This window comes from Ambystoma mexicanum, chromosome 11 (genome assembly GCF_040938575.1).
Source record: "Ambystoma mexicanum isolate Mex_15411 chromosome 11, UKY_AmexF1_1, whole genome shotgun sequence".
Classification (NCBI taxonomy): Eukaryota; Metazoa; Chordata; class Amphibia; order Caudata; family Ambystomatidae; genus Ambystoma; species Ambystoma mexicanum.
In genome coordinates this window covers 198,799,492-198,821,040 of record NC_090934.1, presented here as the reverse complement: position 1 = coordinate 198,821,040, position 21,549 = coordinate 198,799,492, and the positions used below count along the sequence as shown (strand labels likewise).

General features: G+C 44.9%; 1 protein-coding gene across 2 annotated transcripts in view; it reads right to left on the bottom strand.

Moving 5' to 3' along the window:
* LOC138503231 (pancreatic secretory granule membrane major glycoprotein GP2-like) overlaps positions 1–15,454 on the bottom strand; it is a 34,301-nt gene extending 18,847 nt beyond the window's left edge. Inside the window, exons 1-3 of one of the 2 annotated variants that reach the window (XM_069622817.1) lie at positions 15,338–15,454; positions 3,689–3,764; positions 3,313–3,408 (exon numbers count right to left, since the gene is read on the bottom strand). In XM_069622817.1, the coding sequence (XP_069478918.1) occupies positions 3,313–3,408; positions 3,689–3,737 (145 nt within the window). In that variant the 5' untranslated portion in view covers positions 3,738–3,764; positions 15,338–15,454. The remainder of the gene's footprint in view (positions 1–3,312; positions 3,409–3,688; positions 3,765–15,337) is intronic. The other variant, XM_069622818.1, reaches the window with a different exon arrangement.
* Between the last annotated feature and the right edge of the window lie 6,095 nt (positions 15,455–21,549).

The window sequence follows — 21,549 nt, the reverse complement described above, 5'->3', positions numbered from 1 at the left end:
GGCAAGCCAACATAGTTGGACGGCGTCCAATCACATTGTAGCACTGGTACAAAAGGATGTTTGTGAGCACATCCGCCAACCACACTCCTAATTCCTTCACCTGTATGACGTCGGAGAAGATCATGGTCAATGTTTCCTTCCAGAACATACTCCTGGAATTAATGTAGGCAATGAGCAAAGTCAAACAGTGCCTCTGGGTCATGCACCGGAAGGAATTGAGGCATATAACCTTCCTGATAAATGAAAACACTACCCAACCTAAGGAAAATATACTGGCTCCACCACTACCAACTAGAAACAAAAAAAACCTAACTATGGACAAACTGCTACCACTAATCCTCCCAACTCTAAACACCTTACCTGACTCACTTAACCCCTCAGAGCTAGTGAATGAATTCAACTCAACTATTGCCACAGCCTTGGATGCAATCGCCCCCTTGAAAATGCGAAAAAACAAGCCTAGGGCACACCTAAACACTTGGTACACCCCACTCCTCAAATCCCTAAGGGTTGTGAAACGCAAATGTGAATCCGCCTAGCGGCTAACTCCATCTGAGACCAACAAAGCAGCCCTCATCAACGCCTCTAAGACCTACAAAAATGAAATAAGGAGAGCTAAAAAAGAAAATTTTAACAACAGAATACTGCAGGCTAAATCTGGAACAAAAGAGCTATTCATTATACTAAAGGAACTAGAAAACCCCATCCCAGCCACGGACAATTGTGACAAAATTAAAATGTGGTGCTCCAACATCCAAAAAGCGTTAAACGATAAAATAACTACACTTCAAACTAAAATTGAGAAAAAGAAACAACATATTCCTCCCTCAACCACTCATAGAGATAAACTACCTTCTGCTGCCAAACTTGAACAAAAATTCAACTTTACTAAAGTGACTATCCCAGAGATTGAAAAGATAATACTCTCGCTCAAACCATCCAACTGTCGAGGCGACATATGCCCAGCCCAATTGATAAAAGATGCGGCCAGAGACTTATCCCCTTTTATTTCTAAACTCATTAATGCTTCCTTTGCTTCAGGTACGATACGATACCAGACAACCTTAAACAATCTTGGGTTCTACCCCTCCTTAAAAAGCAAACTTTGGACCCATCCATCCTGGCCAACTACAGGCCAATTACAACAGTGCCATTTCTGTTAAAAATCTTAGACAGAGTAGCTTATTTACAGATCCAAAAACACTTGGAACTGCATCAACTATTAGGCACCAGACAATCAGGTTTCAGACCACAACACGGTACAGAAACCGCGCTCGTTGATCTCAAATGCCAGATCGATGAGTTGAGAGACCATGGTAAAACAGCCCTACACCTCCTACTGGACCTTTCAGCGGCCTTTGACCTTGTAGATCATGATGTGCTCTGTACCCACCTGGAATCTGCAGCCCACTTCTTGACGCATGCTATTGCTTGGATCAAATCATTCCTAAGTGGTAGAACTATGAGGGTCTTCTCTACCTCTGCAGCAGCTGACCCAGTACCCATTACATGTGGCGTTCCCAAGGGCTCCTGCATATCTCCCACTATGTATAACATCTTCACGAAGCCCCTGTTCGATGATCTAGACTTTCTGGGCGTCACCTACACTAACTGTGCAGATGACACCCAGATTCTCATCCCACTTTCCGGAGATTATGAACAGGATTTGGCCTTGGTGAATAGGATATACCTCATCATTCAGGCATGGATGGCTTGCCATGGTCTATGCCTGAATGATGACAAGACGGAACTCATCATACTGGGGAACACTCAAAACATCAAAAAACTGAACGATAGCTACTTTTCATTTGTCATAGATGGCAACACTATTAAAGTAGCTAAAGAGGTAAAAACACTAGGTTTCTACCTCAACTCCAGTCTCTCCCTATCAAGGCAAGTAAATTATATGATATGGCATTTGATGGCCTCCAGCACCGCATACACCTGCAAGCTGATCAGAGCAGCAAAACCATTCCTGAACACTACCAACTGCCTGACCTTATCAAGGGCGTTGGTATTATCCAAACTGGACTATTGCAACGCCCAATATATAGGGTCTAGCAAACACACGCTGCATAAAATCCAAACCTTGCAGAATAATTCCCTTAGAGCCGCCCTAGGAGTCCCAAAAAGAGAGCATATCTCTAACATTAGAAGACAATCCAATTGGCTCTCTACAGCGGACAAAATCAAACTCAAAACAGCCTCACTAACATACAAAGTATTAATGATCTAGTCCCCAAATACCTAAAAGAACGGTTCCAAAGAAAAACCTCCAATAGACCCACCAGCGTAGCATACTCCAACCAGCTTATTGTGCCCCCCCTTTAAACTGAGCACCGCCGGAGGTAACAGTTTCCCTGTCAAAGCAGCCCAGCTATGGAACTTCCTCCCTACCTCGTTAAGGTCTAATCAATCCTACTCTCACTTTAGACTTAACTGCATCAAATGGCTCAAAGATAATGACTCATAACTGACAGATACCAGGATTACTTACATCCCACCGACTTGCTAATCTGGAGCGAACGCATACTTACATGCCCCTCCATTAGAGCTTACTCCACCATGCTTTTTGCCTTAAAAGTATACTGTGTATACATCTCTATGTACAAACACTTGTGTATATAAATCTGTACTTTACTATGTGCTCAAACTGTATATTACCCTGTGTACTTTACCCTGTGTACAAACTGTAGTGTCATCTTTTTACCCGTCACCAATGTATCTATGAACCACTTTGAAACGTGTAACTGTAACCTGTAAGCTTAAAGTATTCTTGCACACACGCCCGGATACCCTCGGGTCTGGCGCGCGCTCTATAAATAAATAAACAAACAAACAAGGTTCAAGGTCAGGTGATGCAGGAAAGATCCAGGTCACATTGCTTCCAGGTTGTGCTCCTGCAGGTGATGCAGCTCTAGTTCATAGACACATTGCTCTTTTAGACTATGACACTGGAAGTGACAGAAGTAGAATACCGTGCTAAGCATTACTTCTAGGCATTATTATCAGAAGTGACTGTGGACAGATGTTCTGCTTTTTGGCCCTACTCCTGGAAGTGGCCTAGGTAAAGATCAAAGTTAAGAATTACTTCCAGGTGTGTCCTCACACGTGATCAAACCAAAGATCAATGTGAAACATTGCTTCAAGAAGATAGGTATGGAAGTCTATAGCAAAGATCAAGGAAAAACATTGCTTCCAGGTCATGCCCTAGAAGTGATACAGGAGAATACTCTGCAACCCAAAGGTTTCCAGAGAAGAGCCTGTGTGCCCTGAACGCGTGTGGGGGCGTGGGATGGCAGGGTGTGTTACCTTGAGAAGTGTACACGGTTAGGTTGCAGGTGCATGTGTTCGAGGTGGCGTCCAAAGATTCATCTGACCCACATGGTGGGGCGTGGGTAGACGCTGCTGAGAAAGAGAGGGAGAACAAGTCAGTACAGTGTTCCAGGCCCTTCACTCCCATCCCCTTCCTTTCAATCCCATCACCTCCCTTCACTCCAAAGCATCAATATTTGAAATAGAAAAACACAACAGAAAGAGGAAGATCTGATTAGCAGGATGTTGCGCGCTCAGCTCATCTACCCCAGCCAGAGTCTTCAACAGTACAGAGAGGGTTTATGCCACCCGTACCATTTGACATAGAGTGGGAAATGGAAGCAATAGCCAATGAGAGTGTTCCGCTGATCACCTGTGCTCAATATGCAGAGAACGATAGTCAGTCCCAGCCAGGGAGTCATCTTTCAATTTTCTGTTTGATGGAGAGCCTAGAAGAGACAAATTCAATCGTAGATTATTTGCACCCAACAACGTCAGGAGTCAAGACTAAGACACAGTGGGGGGCTCCTTAGCATGGTAGTCTTACAACCCATGAGCATGTAAACATCATTTATAAAAAAAAATTGGCATGTTATTAATGAGCTCTGCTTTTTTGTAATGATTTGCCAGGCGGAGCAGTGGCATGGATCGAAATGTATGAATTTGTTGCCCCATTTGCTGTGCCTCACATCCGACAGCACCTCTGCCCGCATGTAATTTGGATGCAGGTGAAGATGCTGTGGATTCCTATGGACTCCTCACATTTTTTGCAACTGTAAAAAATAGTTGGGTTTCTATGTGAATCCATGTAACTGGCGTCAACCGTACAAGGTCATGGCGGTGTCACGACCCTCGCACAAAACCCCCTCTGGCAAACCCATTGGCCAGGTGGAGTCAGGACTCAGGCCTCTACAGCCTGGCATCCTCTTCAAAAGCCCTCTGGGGCCAGTTCTGGCACCTATGGTGGCAGGCTCATACACCATGAAAAACATGTGCTTGGGAACTACTTTATTGTGTTTGTCAGCCAACATGGAGGCATCCACATAGCTCGGTTCGTAGGAACCAAGCTATGCGGTCCAGTGTTTTGGGCGTGGTAGCCTAGGGACTACTTTATCTGGACTATTTTGTTGGGGCTATTTAAACCACACCCGAGCAAGACAACACGCTTCGCGTTAATTTGCAGTTTGCAACGTGACGCTCACCGGGTCCAGCTATACCCACGAACCTCGGAGAAGCAGAACCTGCAAGGAGACAAAAGGAACATGATTAGCAGCAGCATCTTACCTGCAGTCTTCATCTTTAGCTACTCGCAGCTCCTGAGGACAGCTTCCTTGAATCTGCACGCCTCCCACACAGAACGACCTGAAAGAGGAAGATAGAGGCAACATTAAAGAAAGCATAAGAGACATTCCAAATTACGAACTGCTCTAAAGGCTTACCTGGCTGGTCGCCTCTCGGCTGGCACCACTCCGGAAATTCCTCACGCGCTGAAGAACACCGCGACCTACAAGGAAAGAAGGAAAAACAGGTTAGCAAAGGCAAGACATCACAGCGCTGCGCATAGCGCTTGCTTACCGAATCATAGCGCTCTTAATGAGCCATCATTTACCAGCAAGGCTCAACCAAGCCAGTTCGCCGCGCTGAAGCTCTGCATACCTAAGGGAGAAAAAGAGACATTATTAAACAAAGAAAGGCATGCAGGATAGCAACAATACTAAAGAACAGTAATAAGACCTACCTGAACGATATCAAACGGGCCGGCGTCAGTGAAGTAACTGGACCGCACACGCCCACGAAAGACAACGCGCCCCTGTAAAGAAGGCTGGACGGAGAGCAATTACTAGGAGAGCTTCGGACTGAGGTTCATTCTGCCCGACAAGAGATTAATGCTCTCCGTAGGGACTTGCTAGTGACCAAAGATCATATGGAGGAGATCAGTAGGCAGATCCTGCAATCACAGGCAGGGCAGACTCCTCTGCCTGGGAGCAATCCACTGACGCAAAACCGCACCTTACCATCTACTACCCCCACTCCAGTACAGATCACGTTACCTGGAACAGTTCCCCTGGCACCACCAGAAAGGTTCTCAGGTGACCCATGGAAGTATGCGGCATTCATCAATCAGTGTCGCCTTCATTTTCTTTGTAGGCCTGGACATTTCCAAACGACCAAGCTTGGGTAGCTTTTGTCTTATCATACCTGAGTGGTAGTGCAGCAGATTGGTCGGTGCCATTGGTGACCCATGACGATCCTCTATTACATAACTTTGGGGGGTTCCGGAGAGAAATGGAAAAACATTTTGCTCGCCATACTCAGGAACAAGCAGTAGACAATGAACTCTTATCCCTGCAACAGGGGAATCAGGACTTGTTAACGTACATTGCTACCTTCAACAGACTGGTTGCCGAAGCTAGGTGGCCAGAAAACAAAAGAACCACGTTATTCCATCGAGGCTTACGAGGCGAATTAAAGGACATCTTAGCCCAGGTGACTGATCCGCCCAGAGACTGTGCTGATTTCTTAAATCTGGTTGTGCAGCTAGACCACCGGTTGCAGGACCGAAAATCAGACCGGTCTAAGACGGACCCTCGGACCATGTATGTTCGACCAAGGGAAACACATCCTGTGTACCTGAAAACGCTGTAGAACCCATGCAGATTGGAGGGATACAGCCTCCATTAACAAAACAAGAGCGGGACAAAAGAAGACAACAACAACTTTGTTTGTATTGTGGGAAACCAGGACATTTGCTGAAGGACCGCCCAGTAAAACCCCCAAGAAGAATAGTCGGGCCACAGAGAAGGATGAAGTTAAGGAATCGGAAAACTACCAAGCTCGACAAACATAGAGGTCAGTTTGTCGAGTGAGAAGAAAGAGTTGCTGACCTCACACTTTACAATACCAGTGATCTTAATTAACCACCAACAGTCGTCAAGAATGCATGCCGTTGAAGCATACATCGACAGTGGAGCAGTTGGAAATTATATTGATCAAGAACTGGCAGCAGAGATGGGGCTTCCTTTGTATTCTAAGCCAACTATGGACAAGGTAACCACCGTGGATGGGACAGAAATCGCTTCCGGACCAGTAACCCAGTGCACATCCAGGGTAACCTTGCTGTGCCAGGATGGACATCGGGAGTCTATTTCATTTGATCTCATCAGGGCACCTCGGTTCAGTCTAATACTAGGAATGCCATGGTTGGTTAGTCACAACAATTTGATAGACTGGCGGGCACAAAAATTAACCTTCCCCAGTGACTGCTTCCCTGCCTGCTATTATCAAGAGGGGAAACCCGACGTCTGTATCCCCATGACTTCCGGAGCGACAGTATTAACCCTGGGAGTAACTAATACCTTGCCAAGTGAATACCATGATTTCCAGGATGTATTCCAAAAGGACCAAGCCAATACATTGCCGCCGCACAGGCCCTATGACTGTCAGAGCGACCTTGTACCTGGTGCACAAATCCCTTGCGGCAGGATCTACGCTCTCACAGAACCGGAAAACCTTCATTTGAAATCCTATTTAGACCAGTACCTTTCAAACTGATTTATCCGTCCTTCGAAGTCCCCCGCAGCCAGTCCTTTGTTCTTCGTACCGAAGAAGGAAGGGGACTTGAGAACCTGTATTGACTACCGCGCATTGAACCAGATCACCGTGAAGAACCGCTACCCATTGCCACTTATCCCTGAGATGCTAGACCAAGTCAAAGATACCCAGATTTATACCAAATTGGACCTTTGAGGAGCATACCACCTGGTCCGAGTCAGAAACCGAGAAGAATGGAAAACTGCCTTCCGTACTTAGTACGGCTTGTTTGAATATCAAGTCATGCCCTTCGGGTTATGCAACGCTCCTGCGGCATTCCAATATTTCATGAATGACGTCTTGAGGTAGTTAACTGATGTGTGTGCTTTAGTGTACATAGACGACATTTTAGTGTACTCAGCCTCGAAACAAGTTAATGTCAGGCATGTTCGTTCAGTCCTCACCAAGCTCCGTCAACATTGCTTGTTTGCAAAGTTTGAAAAATGCTTTTTTCACGTCACCGAGGTAGAGTTTCTTGGTTTTATCCTTACTCCAGGAGGCATCAGAATGGACGTGCACAAGGTAGATGCCATTCTGAAATGGCCTTCACCAACATCTCTGAAAGGGGTACAAAGCATGCTGGGCTTTGCGAACTTCTACTGCCGGTTCATCCCAGACTTCTCTCAGGTTGTGCACCCAATCACAGTACTATTACGAAAAAACAATAAAATGTTTGCTTGGACCGAAGAATCAGAAGAAGCCTTTCAGGAACTTAAACGAAGGTTTACCTCTGCTCCAATCCTGTAAAACATCCTCGTCCAGACCTCCCTTATGTTGTTGAAACTCATGTGTCCAGTCTGCAATGGGGGCTGTCCTTTCACAGAGAGACCCAGAAACCGGCCAACTACATCCTGTGGCCTTCGGGTCAAAAAAGTTCTCACCTCCAGAGATTAATTATGCCATCACAGACAAGGAACTCCTGGCTATCAAATCCACCTTTAAAGCCTGGCGGCACTACCTTCTAGGGGCCAGACACACCATTACAGTCATCACAGACCACCGAAACCTGCAATATCTCAAAACAGCCAAAGTCCAGTCCTCACGCCAATTACGGTGTGCCCTTTTCTTCACCGAATATGATTATGTAATCAAGTTTTGACCAGGGGTTAGAAAGGGAAAGGCGGATGCCTTATCTTGTATGGTCATAGATGAAATGGTATATACAACTCCAGACCGAGTACCTATTATACCTGAAGACAAAGTCTTGGGTATCATGACAACCTTAACACAAGCAGAACTACGAAAAGAAATTAAACGGACAATGAATCCTGATGCTTTCCTCGCATGGCAAACTCAAGGAGAACAATATTCCATCAAGGTCCATCTACCCTTTTTAAGGGATCACCTATATGTACCCAAGAAGGCATTACCACAGTATATTATTTCAAGTTATCATGATTCACTGATCGAAGGGCATCCTGGGATCGCCAAAACCCTGGCTAACGTGAAAGAGAACTTTTGGTGGCCTACCTGGCGTAAGGACATAATTCAATATATTCAGTCCTGCGGTGTCTGTGCACAAAATAAATCACAGAAACAAAAACCATCTGGTCTCCTACAACCATTGGACATTCCTCCAGTTCCATGGCACACTCTTTCCCTTCACTTCATCACTGATCTACCTCCCAGCCAAGGGTTCAACACCATCCTTGTAGTTGTGGACTTATTCTCGAAGATGGCACACTTTATTCCTCTCAGAGGCCTCCCAGACGCATCCACGTTAGCAAAAGTATTCCTGGAGGGCGTTGTTAAGCTACATGGCTTCCCTTAAGTTCTGGTCTCTGATCGAGGCAGCCAGTTTGTATCCAACTTCTGGAAAAATGTTGTGCTATGGCGCAGATCGATGTTCGGCTATCTACCATCCCCAAACGGACAGCCAAACCAAGAGAACCAATCAGACACTCGAGCAATATTTACGATGCATGCTGCACCACGAACAAAGGAACTGGAAAGACTTACTATGGATAGCCGAATATGCATATAACAATTCCTTGCATTCAAGCACGGGACAAACACCCTTCTATACCCTTTATGGCAGACACCCACGTACCTCTGAACTAGACCTTCCAGCCTGCTTGGAAATGCCAGTGGTAAAGACTCTACACACAACCATTACTCAGGCTTTCAAAAAGGCAAAGGAACATCTTATTCATGCCAAAGAAAAACAAAAAAGATTTGCCGACCAACACCGAAAAAAGGCCCCTGATTATCAAGTAGGAGACAAAGTTTGGTTAGCCACTAAATTCGTACCCATCAAGGGAACCCGGACCGTTCATGCCAGATACTTAGGCCCCTAGACCATTAAGGCAATTATCAACCCAGTAGCCGTGAAACTGGCTTTAACACCTAATCTACGAATCCACCCGATATTTCATGTGTCCCTCTTGAAACCAATGCAAACCGGCATGCGGATTGGGCACCACCTAAGCCCATACTTGTTGATGGAGAACCAGAATTCGAAGTCAAAGATATCCTGGATTCTAAATACTCTAGGTCCAAGTTATATTATCTCGTCGATTGGAAAGGATTTGGACCATAAGATAGATCCTGGGAGCCCAGTGAGATCGTCCATGCACCACGTCTAATCAGGAAATTCCATCGGAACTTCCCAACTAAACTTGGGCCAGACAGAAGGAACACCGTGGGAGGGGCCGTAGGGGGAGTGCTGTCACGACCCTCGCCCAAAACCCCCTCTGGCAAACCCATTGGCCAGGTGGAGTCAGGACTCTGGCCTCAAAAGCCCTCTGGGGCCAGTCCTAGCGCCTATGGCACCAGGATCATACACCATGAAAAACATGTGCTTGGGAACTACTTTATTGTGTTTGTCAGCCAACATGGAGGCATCCACATAGCTTGGTTCCTAGGAACCAAGCTATGCGGTCCAGTGTTTTGGGTGTGGTAGCCTAGGGACTACTTTATCTGGACTATTTTGTTGGGGCTATTTAAACCACACCCGAGCAAGACAACACGCTTTGCATTACTTTGCAGTTTGCAACGTGACGCTCACTGTGTCCAGCTATACCCACGAACCTCGGAGAAGCAGAACCTGCAAGGAGACAAAAGGAACATTATTAGCAGCAACATCTTTCCTGCAGTCTTCATCTTTAGCTACTCGCAGCTCCTGAGAACAGCTTCCTTGAATCTGCACGCCTCCCGCACAGAACGACCTGAAAGAGGAAGATAGAGGCAACATTAAAGAAAGCATAAGAGACATTGCAAATTACGAACTGCTCTAAAGGACACTGCGACCTACAAGGAAAGAAGGAAAAAACAGGTTAGCAAAGGCAAGACATCGCAGCGCTGCACATAGCGCTTACTTACCGCATCATAGCGCTCTTAATGCGCCATCATTTACCAGCGAGGCTCAACCAAGCCAGTTCTCCGCGCTGAAGCTCCGCATACCTAAGGGAGAAAAAGAGACATTCTTAAACAAAGAAAGGCATGCAGGATAGCAACAATACTAAAGAACAGCAATAAGACCTACCTGAACGATATCAAATGGGCCGGCATCAGTGAAGTAACGTGGCCCTGCAAAGAAGGCAGGACGGAGAGCACGTCTAACTCTACCACAAGGTGAGGAGAGGGCCCCAGAGGGGCTGAAATCATACGGTGGTGGAGGGAGGATACTTACCCCGGTGGGCCAGTCTTGAACACAGACCTGTATTTTCAGGCAGAACCTTCCCCACAGACCACATCTGGGCACCACTGAGAAGTATACCAGCGAGTAACCCGGCTGGGTGGCGTCCCTGTGGATACCAGGTGAGCGTAACAGGTGGGTGGCATTTACACCCATTTCTTAATGGTCTGTAAATTTCACTATAATAAGGAAATGCTGAATTTCCCAGATTTCATGATATGCTTCTGAGAATTGGTAAAACAGAACACAATCTCAAAGTAGGGACTGCTGTGACCAAAATGCTCTCATGTTAGAAACTCCTGACTCTTGAGAGCTCCAGGTATCAGCACATCCTGCTCCCAACAATGGTTGCTATGATGACACAGGGATGTTAGGAACCCATAGATTAGAATCTCCTGACTCTTGGGAGGTCGAGATATCAGCAAAGCCAGTTCCCAACAATGGTTGCTACGATTATACAGGGAAGTTAAGAATCCATAGATTAGAAACCCCTAACTCTTGGAAGCTCCATATATCAGCAAAACAAGCTCCCAGCAGTGGCTGCTCTGATGACACAGGGAAGTTAAGAATCCATAGATTAGAAACTCCTGACTCTTGGGAGCTCCAGATATCGGCACATCCAGCTCCCAACAATGGCTCCTATGATGACACAGGGAAGTTAAGATTCCATACATTAGAAACTCCTGACTCTTGGAAGCTCCAGATATCAGCAAAGCAAGCTCCCAACAAGGGTTGCTATGATGACACAGGGAGTTAGGAATCCATATGTTAGAAACTGCTGGCTCTTATGTGCTCCAGTTACCAGTGAAACCTGCCCCCACCTATGTCTTTTATGGTGATAATGGGTTACTAAGAGTGCCTGTTAGGAGACGTATTCTATACGAACATAACATATAGGTTGAGATGGTACACAGCCTTCCACCAACAACGACCAATGTCTGGTTGAGGTGCCATTTTATGAATCGTCTCATGGAATCTTCTATGTTGATAGAACGGTGGACTTAGTTCAGCATTCCGAAAAGCAATGCATGCGTCACGTCAACTAAAGCTTCTGCATACTCTATTACTGTGCTGCACGCTTGAAACACACACGAGCTGTATATACACACACACACAACACCGCTCCAAGCAATGGTCCCCCTTTTTTAATCTTCAAATGTCAGCATTAGCGCCCACCAGATGCCTGTGGTCCACCTCAAATAAGCTCTTCTGTCAACCCCTCGCTTTAGCCACAGAGCACAGTCCAGTGGGCAGGCCTTTGCCATTTCTTCCCCCAAACTATGGGACTGTCTATGAAGCACATCAGCAGCGTCCCGACCTGCTGATCCTTGAGGGATGAGTGCATCCAACAACTCTAACCACATCTCTCTCCCTCTCTCTTCTCTCCCTCTCTCTCTCCGTCGCTCCCTCTCTCTCTCCTCAGCCTTTACTGCCAGCTACACATCCATAGAAATAAGAGTAGATATCTTGTAGGGGCACGGACTGTTTTTTGCAAAGGCATTTATAAAAAAAATAGGAACTTATTTTATTGTGCTATTATTCCCTCTCTTTCCAGCTCTGTCTATCTCTCTCTGCACTCTATCTCTGTCTTTCTCTCGAGGACTCTGTCTCTCTATGTGGGTGAGGGCTGAGTTGTCTGGACAAATACTAGAGCCACCCCAGGTATTGCTGACAACTCTGCGACCAGAGGGATAAAAGAGATCTCTTGAGGAGGCAGGTGGGCTGTGCTTTTTGCTAAAGCATCTGTTACAAATATATAATTGTTTTTAATTGTACCAACATTGTAACCTGACACTTTCTGAAACGTTGGCATGAGCATGTTTAATAAACGTTTTCAGTATATACTGTGGTCATAATTGTAAAGTTACATTTGTCTTATTGTCTTACTGATCAAAGGACATGATCACAATCTAGAATGACCATATACGATATTTTATGATACAAATGTATAATTCCAATATATACAATATGGTACACTCTTATTGTGACCTTTCAACATACCATATGGGAAAGGGGAAAGGGACAAATAGCACCAATGTGGATTACTTGCTGCTTTGCATAACTGTAGCACATTGTGAGAACACAAGAATGACCACATATCTTTATATTTGATCAGATGTTTCTGTGATAAAAGGGTTGTATGCTTGAATCACTAAGTGCATAATGCACACTCAGCTCACAACAATCACCCTAACAATAAAACATATTCAGCATTGAAGCATATCGAGCTATTTCAGCAGCATCCAGATTTTCATTTGAGCATAAATATCTATCACATCAAAATCCAAGTGCCATCCAGAGACTATAATTCCTTTCATGTGCTTGATTTTAGGGTACAGATGGCTGTGCACAGACTCAGTTCCCAATGCACCGACATTCTAAAATAATTATGTATGTAAAGGACAACGGGTGCACATGCTGAAGCTGTCATATACCTACTGCACACTGTCATTTATACACCTGTCCAGTATAGACTTGGGCTGGTACTCCCTTTACTGGTGCTCTCTACAGATATTTCATTAGCTGCATTTACAAGGATTCGGGTGGGCACTGGACTCTAGACATCTTAGTGGCCATGTATAAGTAGATGCCAAGGTTCTAGTGCTGTGTGGCATTGCTTGTAGATGTAGTCACATGGGCTAATGAGCTATCTACTGTACTTGAAATAAGGACTCCAATTCGCCTGAAACAAATACACCCAAAAACCATCTTTCGGAAATCAAGTGGGAGTGATTTAGGAAGTAGCCCGATTTGTATAAGGCACAAACACACCTGTTGTTTCATTCCTCTATGCCTTCAGAAAAATAGGTTCTACCTCAGACAACGTAACTCAAACCAGAAGCGCACTACTTTATAAGTGTCAGAGCAGTGTGCTGTGTAGAAAAAGAAGTGTAGCATATCACACATCAGATGACATGGAGGATAACATAATGCCAATGGATGGCCAGGCCTGGGTGTTTCCCATTGACACATTGAGAGAGCAACGAAATGGCACATCCTGGCATGAACAGGTGTGTGTGTGTGCTGAGGCCAGGATGCAAGATAGGACAAAACAACTCCTTATATGGGCATGTCCACATCCAGCACCAGGCCCTCTGAACATCTCTTCATACAGTGCATGGAGGACCATGGTCTCGACCTTGGGGCTACCTGGGTGTGAAGTGGGCTGACCCTACATACCACTATCCGGCTGGACCCCCAACCTAAAAACTAGACAGTCAGGTGACGGTACTCATCTGCAACCAAGGGAGTACTTGGGGTAACTCCTTCCCACTGAAGGCAAGAGTATCTGGGTGCTGATTAGAATTGCTGCACTGTGTGTGGTGCATGGCTTGATTCAGCGCCAGTGAACTCAGGAGGGTCATTTCCAAGACACTGCAGGTTACTCCCAATGCTGTACGTTTATTCTTACAGTTCCTGGTATATGAATGATAACAGTTAATGCAGATATGCAACATCTGACACAGTCACATGCAATATCAGAGCAACAATTAAATAAGAAACAGCTTCGCCAGAGACGACGGATCTCAACAGATAGGGGATAAGGTGATTCAGTAGATCCTGCCCCATATCTGACAGTAAATCCCACCAGATCAGACTAAATATCCCATTAAATGTATACACCATCCTAAAAGATACCCCATCACATAATGCAATGGGGCAAACCATGACCCTACCAGATGGTACCCCATCGTCAGATACTAATCCAAATGGAACATGCACCCCTACAGATAATCAGTAACACACAGTACAGAACAGAATGGAACAAAACACCCTTACATTCCATCAAGGACGCATCTAAACATGTGATAAATAGAAAATACATCAGATTAGATAACGTACCCTGTTGTATACAGCGAATTAAATTATACCTGCCATCAGATAATGCATTGAAACATGAAATGATCAGAAAAAGAAACGTATCAGATATCACCCCCTACAGCTCCGTCCCCCAAGATGATACATCCCATCTGATAAGGCATTCCATCGTATAATATTCAGAATACTTACTGGATCCGAAATCTAAGCACATTCCAATCCACCACACCTCCCATAATGTGATGGATCGGACCATGTGATACATACATTGGTACTGTATTGAGGTACCTTCTTTTGCACCGTATATCACACACAGACAGCAGCAGATAAATAATAATAATACCTCATATCAGATATTCAATCACATCTGGCAATACACTCCATCGGGTGATACATCCCATCAGATAATATGCCCCATCCTATAATAGCACCAGTCAGGAATTACACCCGAAATCATGATACATAGATACTACATCCAATACATCGCATTAGATAACACATCTTATCAGATAGCGCTGTTCATCAGATATGTTCTAGCTAATAATACATTGGCTTTTAGAACACATGCCATGCTAAATCAATCACTGCATCACATAGTGCAGTCTATGTGGATGAAACACACTATCAGATAGTATATACCATCTGATGATGCATCATGTTCAATAATACCTCATCAGATTGTGCACCCCATCAGATCATACATGCCAAACACAATACCTTATCAGATAATACATCCCATCATACACTACTTCCTCTCTGGTGATACACACCTCAGATGCTTGAATAGATAATGCAATATGTTAAATAATACAGCCATCAGATAACACATCCCATTAGTCCTACACCGCATTGCATTATATCAGATAATGCTTTCAGTAAAATAGCACACCGCATCGGATAATACAACAGACCTGACTGCACAGCAAAACCCCCGCCTGCCCCTCTCCGTCAGGAGGGAGCGAGGCCGCCACTCACCTGAGAATGGATTGGAACCGTCTCTGTATGGGCCTCTCTTGGGGATTCTGCAGGAGTCTCTCTTCAGTTCTTTCCAGGAGACTCCCCTTCTGAATTGTACTCCCCAGTCACTCGCATGCCTTTTTATAATCCCCTGACTTCCGACCATTGCCCTCGTGAGGGCTGTTTCCGAAGAACTTCATCAGGAAATCACAGACAGTGGAATGTGACACTGATCTTTAAATCCAGTGCCTATCCCCGAGGGTGACACTAGACACCAGCAGGAAAGACGGTGACTTACGCGTGGGAGTGTAGCAGGCCCCCCAGGCCACAGTGGGCATTGGTGCCATGTTTCCGAGGTCGGGTCTGGAAGTCCGGGTTGTTTTCTTATTGTCAATGAGACCTTAAGAACTGTTCAAATGCATGGACTGACAGGCTGCCTTCACAGCTCTATCAGTGCACCTCAATACGGACCTGCCGCGCTTCACCACACGCAGCTCTGCCAATGTACCTCTATTCCGACCAAATGCCCCTGTTATTTCAGAATGGTGGCCACGTGCATCTCTACCCCTATCTCTCAGTCCTGACCTTCTGCTCCCACTGATTTCAGAACTCTGATCACATGTACACAGCTCTGCAATGCACCTCAATCCTGACCTTCTCCCCTTCCTGATTTCAGAACTCTGATGACGTGTACACAGCCCTACGATGCACCTCAATCCTGACCTCCTGCCCCCCTGATTACAGAACTCTGATCACTTGTACACAGCCCTGCGATGCACCTCAATCCTGACCTTCTGCCCTTTCAGTTCAGGAATGACGTCACATTCTCAGAGGCCGCACGTGATGTTCTGCGAGCCCTGTCTTTTAGCTGCTGCTAGTTTGAATTCTTGGGATATAGGAGCAGGGCTATTTTACTTGATTTTCACTGAAGCCTGGAAGGGCCATAATGCAAAGTAACTTAAGCTTCATAGTAGGACGGCCTGGAGAACTTTACATCTCTGCAAGCTCTGCTTCTGCTTTGAGAGGAGGAGTATGCTCGTCCTTTTTGAATAAAGATGTATAATAGCCCAGCAGTTAAGGGGTTAAAGTCACAGAGGATCCTGCGTGCTAGCCCAGGCTTGCACTTCTTATTTGATATCGCGATGCTGCTTGTTGCCCTGCATGTTTTCCCCACTGTTCATGTGTACAACATGCAGTCATCATGGAGATGGAAGAGGCAGAGCTGAACAGCTTATTCGTTAGTTTGGGCTTCTAGGTGGCACTCAAGCACCACCTTTAAGCCGAAACTATTGCATTAGAGTATAGCTAAGGAGAATAGCATATGAGGAGGAACACACCCTGCGTGTAGGTGTTGTTTGGTTATTTGCCCACCTATTGCCATTCCCACCCAGTGGCAGTTCCTTCTCCTTCCCGCCCAAAATGCCTCCTCATGGGAACTCTTTGAGCTACAATAATGCCATACCATCAAATTTAGCACTCAAGTGCCTGGCAGTGTTTTTTCAATACAGTCTTCTGAGACTTACAGTCTTCTAATGACTTAATTGGAACTTTAAGCAAGCTGCGGGTATAATACAAATGCCTTCACCAGGTCTGACTTCAGCCACTCCGTTTATCAGCACTCTGCATGTGCTTCACTGAAGTCCTGTTAAAAACATGCGTTGACAAAGCCAATAGTTTTTGTTTGTGTATAAGTATTAGGCATTTGCCAGGCACTGCTCCCCAGGTACTTGCACCATTTCCAGCCTGCTACCATCAATGGCTAGTTAATACCACTACGACAAGTGCCTTTCCCATGCCTACACAAAAGCTTTAACTGTTGCCTTTGCAATGCTTGTTTGATTTCGTGTCCAGCTCCTTCAATGCAGGCAGATATTGAGCAGCCAGCAGGGGGCACTGTGTGGGTTTTTCTCTGAGCTGCACATGTGCAGACACCAAAGTCCAGGGGACCAAAATAACCAAAACCGGATGACAACAAGTTATTACAGCACAGCCTGGGGACCTCAGGTGTCTCCATGCTACATAGGCTGGCACTTAACTGGACACCACCCCTTCCCCCCCTGATGGCCTGAGGGGAACATAACACTCATCACAAATATTGTTTGGGGACTCAAGTGCACCTTCAGCTTGTGCTGTGTTTTTCTTGTTGAATGCATCTTTAAATTGTCATCACACTTTTTAAACAATTTCATTTTTGTGTTAACAGGACAATGCTCCTCCTTCTCTTCGCAGCACAGTTCCCCTCTCGCTAGTTAGATCTTTTCTAAGTTTTGCTTTTTTCCCTGTTCCTAATTCTAACCCCATACAGGTTATATTCTCTCTTTTATGCTGCTTTGTGATTTTTAGGTCATGTTTCCACCTGGGCCCTTGGGGCCTTTTACCGATCTCACTTGTCTGTCTCATTTTTGGAGATCGACCTTTGAACATACTTACCACCTGGAACCCCCCTCCCCCGCGTGCAGCGAGAAGGGAGAGGTGCACAGCTGGACAACTCCAGAGGGACCAGGGGCCCAAAAGCTGAAAGATTGGCATTAGTATCAGCGAATCAGACTTCATCACAAGAGGTGTGGCAGAAGATTGGCCCTACACCAGGTACATCTGGCCTCATTTCAAGTGGGGGTGGGCGGCAGAATGACACCAGGTCTGTGGGAGTGATATATTCTTGCTTCAGCCTTAACCATTTCATAATACATGTTTCTTAACCTTCGCAATCTAACTACTCCAATAGAGAAGAAAAGGGGAAGAAAAGTTAAACAATAGAAAAAGGAGAAGAAAAAAAGAGGAAAAAAGAGAAAGTATCTATCTAAACATCCAAACAGTTACAGTTCTCAATACATTTTACACTTAGAATCTAAAAGGCAGAGTACATCCCTGTCAGGTTTAATTTTCCTCTTCCATTTTTGCACATCATCTTGACCAAGGGAAACAGGCAGGGTTCCTAACATTACCGTCCATCTAATTCATGATCCCTACCACTCGAAGCACAATCTGAGCATTTGGATCACTGCTATTGTCATGCCCTGTGAGTGACCATCAGCCAGTCTCTCCCAAAATTATTCTGGCATATAATGTGGTGATTCGAAGCCGAATTTACCAAACAGTAGGACTCTTACTTGTCTTGTGCCTTTACAGTCCAATAGCAGATGTTTAGTGGACTGCGCTTCTGGATTTCTGCAGACCTGGCACAGACTGATGGCGTTATCCCCCAACCCTCTTTTCGCAAGAACTACTCCTGTATGGATAACATTCAGCTGTAGTCTCAGGAATTTATTCCTGATTCTCCAGTCTGGGAACTTTACTAGATATTTACTTAGATACCCCAGTTTCCGATCAACTTTCTGCAATGGGTTTGGATTGACCCGAGAGCGCACTTTTTCAATTGTTTGAACCCAATCCATTTCATCTCATCTTTTCTTTGCTTTAAAAGTGTTCTCCAGTAGGGTTTTTAACTCTATCTCTGCTTTATGTAGACAGGTCGCCGCTTGAGTACATACATTTGTTAGAATGTTTGATTTCTTGTTTCCCATGTGGATCTTTATGTCTGCGTATAGTGTGTCTTCCTGAGCTGTTCTTATCCTTCGAAATGGAGAGATTATTTTCCACCCTGCTTGTGCTTTCAGTGATTTTAGGCCCATTTCAAACCTAATATTTGACATCGAGAGACACATTGGCAACCCAAGAGCATGTTTCCACAAGAGACGCTCCCATTTCTGCCACAATATATTCCATAACTGGGGTTTTGCTTCCACCCCATACAGTAAAATGGGAATTACTTTGTCTTGATAGAATTTTAGTACTGGGATGATGGAAAATCTGCCGTACCTCATAAGTATTTTCTTCATCTGGGCTGAGAGATGTTTTAGTTTCATCAAAATGTCCTGCTCTACTTTGCATAATGCTTTGAGAGCATACATTTTGTATCCTAAGGTACACCAACACTTCTACCCTTGGTATCTTCTCAACCCCCATTGACCCTTGTTGGAATGTCACGTTTTTGTTCTTCTGTCTGAAAATCAATATTTTTGGTTTATTTGGGTTCAGGGCTAGTCCGCTTTCTTCTGCATATCGATGCAGCCCATTTAGGAGGCACTCTAGTCCAATGGCTGTCCTATCCAAGGCTACAACGTCATCGGCATGAGCAAGCCAGTTTAACTTTCCCCCATTCAACACAGGACTTGCCAATGCAGACAAGGCCAAATAATCCCCCATGTTTGCTGTGTATATGTTGAAGAAGAATGGTGCTCCTAGGCACTCTCGCCGTACTCCACACTCACTGGCTCAGACAGATGACCCTCATCATCTAATCGCACTCTGACTGTGTTATTTTTATTAACTCTATGAGCATCCCTTTCCTTCTGGGATCCCCTTTGCCCTCAGTTTCTGCTAAATCCTCCTTCTGTCCACCCGATCAAAGGCTTTGGAGTAGTTGACCCACTTGCCAAATAGCTGCTGGCCTCCTCTGTGTCCTGAGTTTTCACTCATAAGATTTAATGCTAAGCCATTTAGTGCAGTGGAAAGACCTCTCCTGAAGCCTGTTTGACACTTTGATAGAATCCTCACTTCTCTTTCCCAACTCTCTAACTCTCCCAATAGTATCTTCATGAAGAACTTACTATCTATATCCAGGAGGGCGATAGGTTGGTAATTTGCAGCCAACGCCCTATCACCCCTCCTTAAACAGGGGGAAAATAGTTGCAGATTTCCATGAAAAGGGTAATTCCCGTCTGACCAAAATCTCTCTAAAAAGCAAATTCAATAGTCTAGCCCACAAGGATGGATTACTTTTCAAAACCTGCTATGTCAGGCTATTCAGGCCTGCTGCTTTCGAGGAAGCGCCTTTCCCAATTAATTCCCTGATGTAAATTTCATCAAAAGATAGGCTCCAAACCTCTTGTTTGTTTCGATATATCAAGGTTCTTTTTGGATTCCCAAAGACTAATCCTAAATGACTGATCCAGTCATTTTCAGAGACTAGGTTACACTGCCGGCTTTCTTGATTACCCTCCAATTGGTACAGCACAGACCAAAACTCTCTGGTATCCTTTTCCCCAATTAATTCTAACATGTGTTCCCCGTCCTGCTGGAGCCCCGCAATTTTTCTGGATACTGTCCAGGCTTTGTAGTTCTTAATGAGGCGTCTTTTCTCTTTTTTCATTGCCTCACTATTACCGAATCCTTTTTTGATGACTCTTATATTCTTATTCAGATCATTTTCCTCCTCATGGTTTCTTCATTGAATGAGTGTTGATGGATCTGTTTTAGTCCCCCTCCACTCCCACTTGGTGGGTAGGTGGCCCAAGCTAACTTTATGAAACCATCTGGGTAACAATTCTCAAATTGTATATGCTCCGGCATTCCCATTAGCCTGTCATTGAGTTTTTTTCTTCAAATTTTTATTTAAGGAGACATACTCTACCTTTCCTTCAATCAAGAACTTGTTTATCCCTCTCTTGAGGATCCATCAGAATATCTGGCAGCAGTAATTCAAGACGGAAATGATCGCTGCCTCCCCCCTCTCTGATATTTAAAGTGGCCCTTTGCTCGAACAGGGACATTGACAAAAAAAGGTAATCCAGGGGGATACAGCTGACGCTTGAATTCTTGTTGGTTTAGCTGGGATATGGCCCGGTAGTTTCCCATTTGCCATCTTTAACCCCCAGTCGGTTAGGAACTCCACCCACAGACGGCCATTTCTGAAGTCATGCCATAACTAAGGGAGAGAAATAAAGTTCATCCAATTACAAGTGATAACAATCATTTAAGCACTGGACACAAAACAGGCACAAAACAAAAAAAGACAGCAAAATAAACACTTTATTGTCGAGCCTCGGACCTCTGGGGCATTTCCCATTACAGGCCGCAGGGGGAAACTATTGCAACTAAGTCACACACAGAATGTTCACCTTAAGCAACTCACAATGCCAAAACATACACAAGGGGTGCATAATGACACATCACTGCGGTGTGTGTGTATTCATGCACATTTGCCACCTATCACTATCCACACCAAGAGTTGTTGTTCCACTAGGTGTCACTAAAGTTTAGACTTAAATAAAACCTGAAGGCCTAAACAAACATAAACATTAGAGAACAGTTTCATACACCATGCACATTTGCAGATTGGAAAGGAGAGCTCAAGACAGAATTCCCGGAGACACAGCACTCAGCACATCTCAGAAAATCACTTCTAAATGGAAGACAGCCTCATACAGCAGAGGCTTTTTTGATGTGAC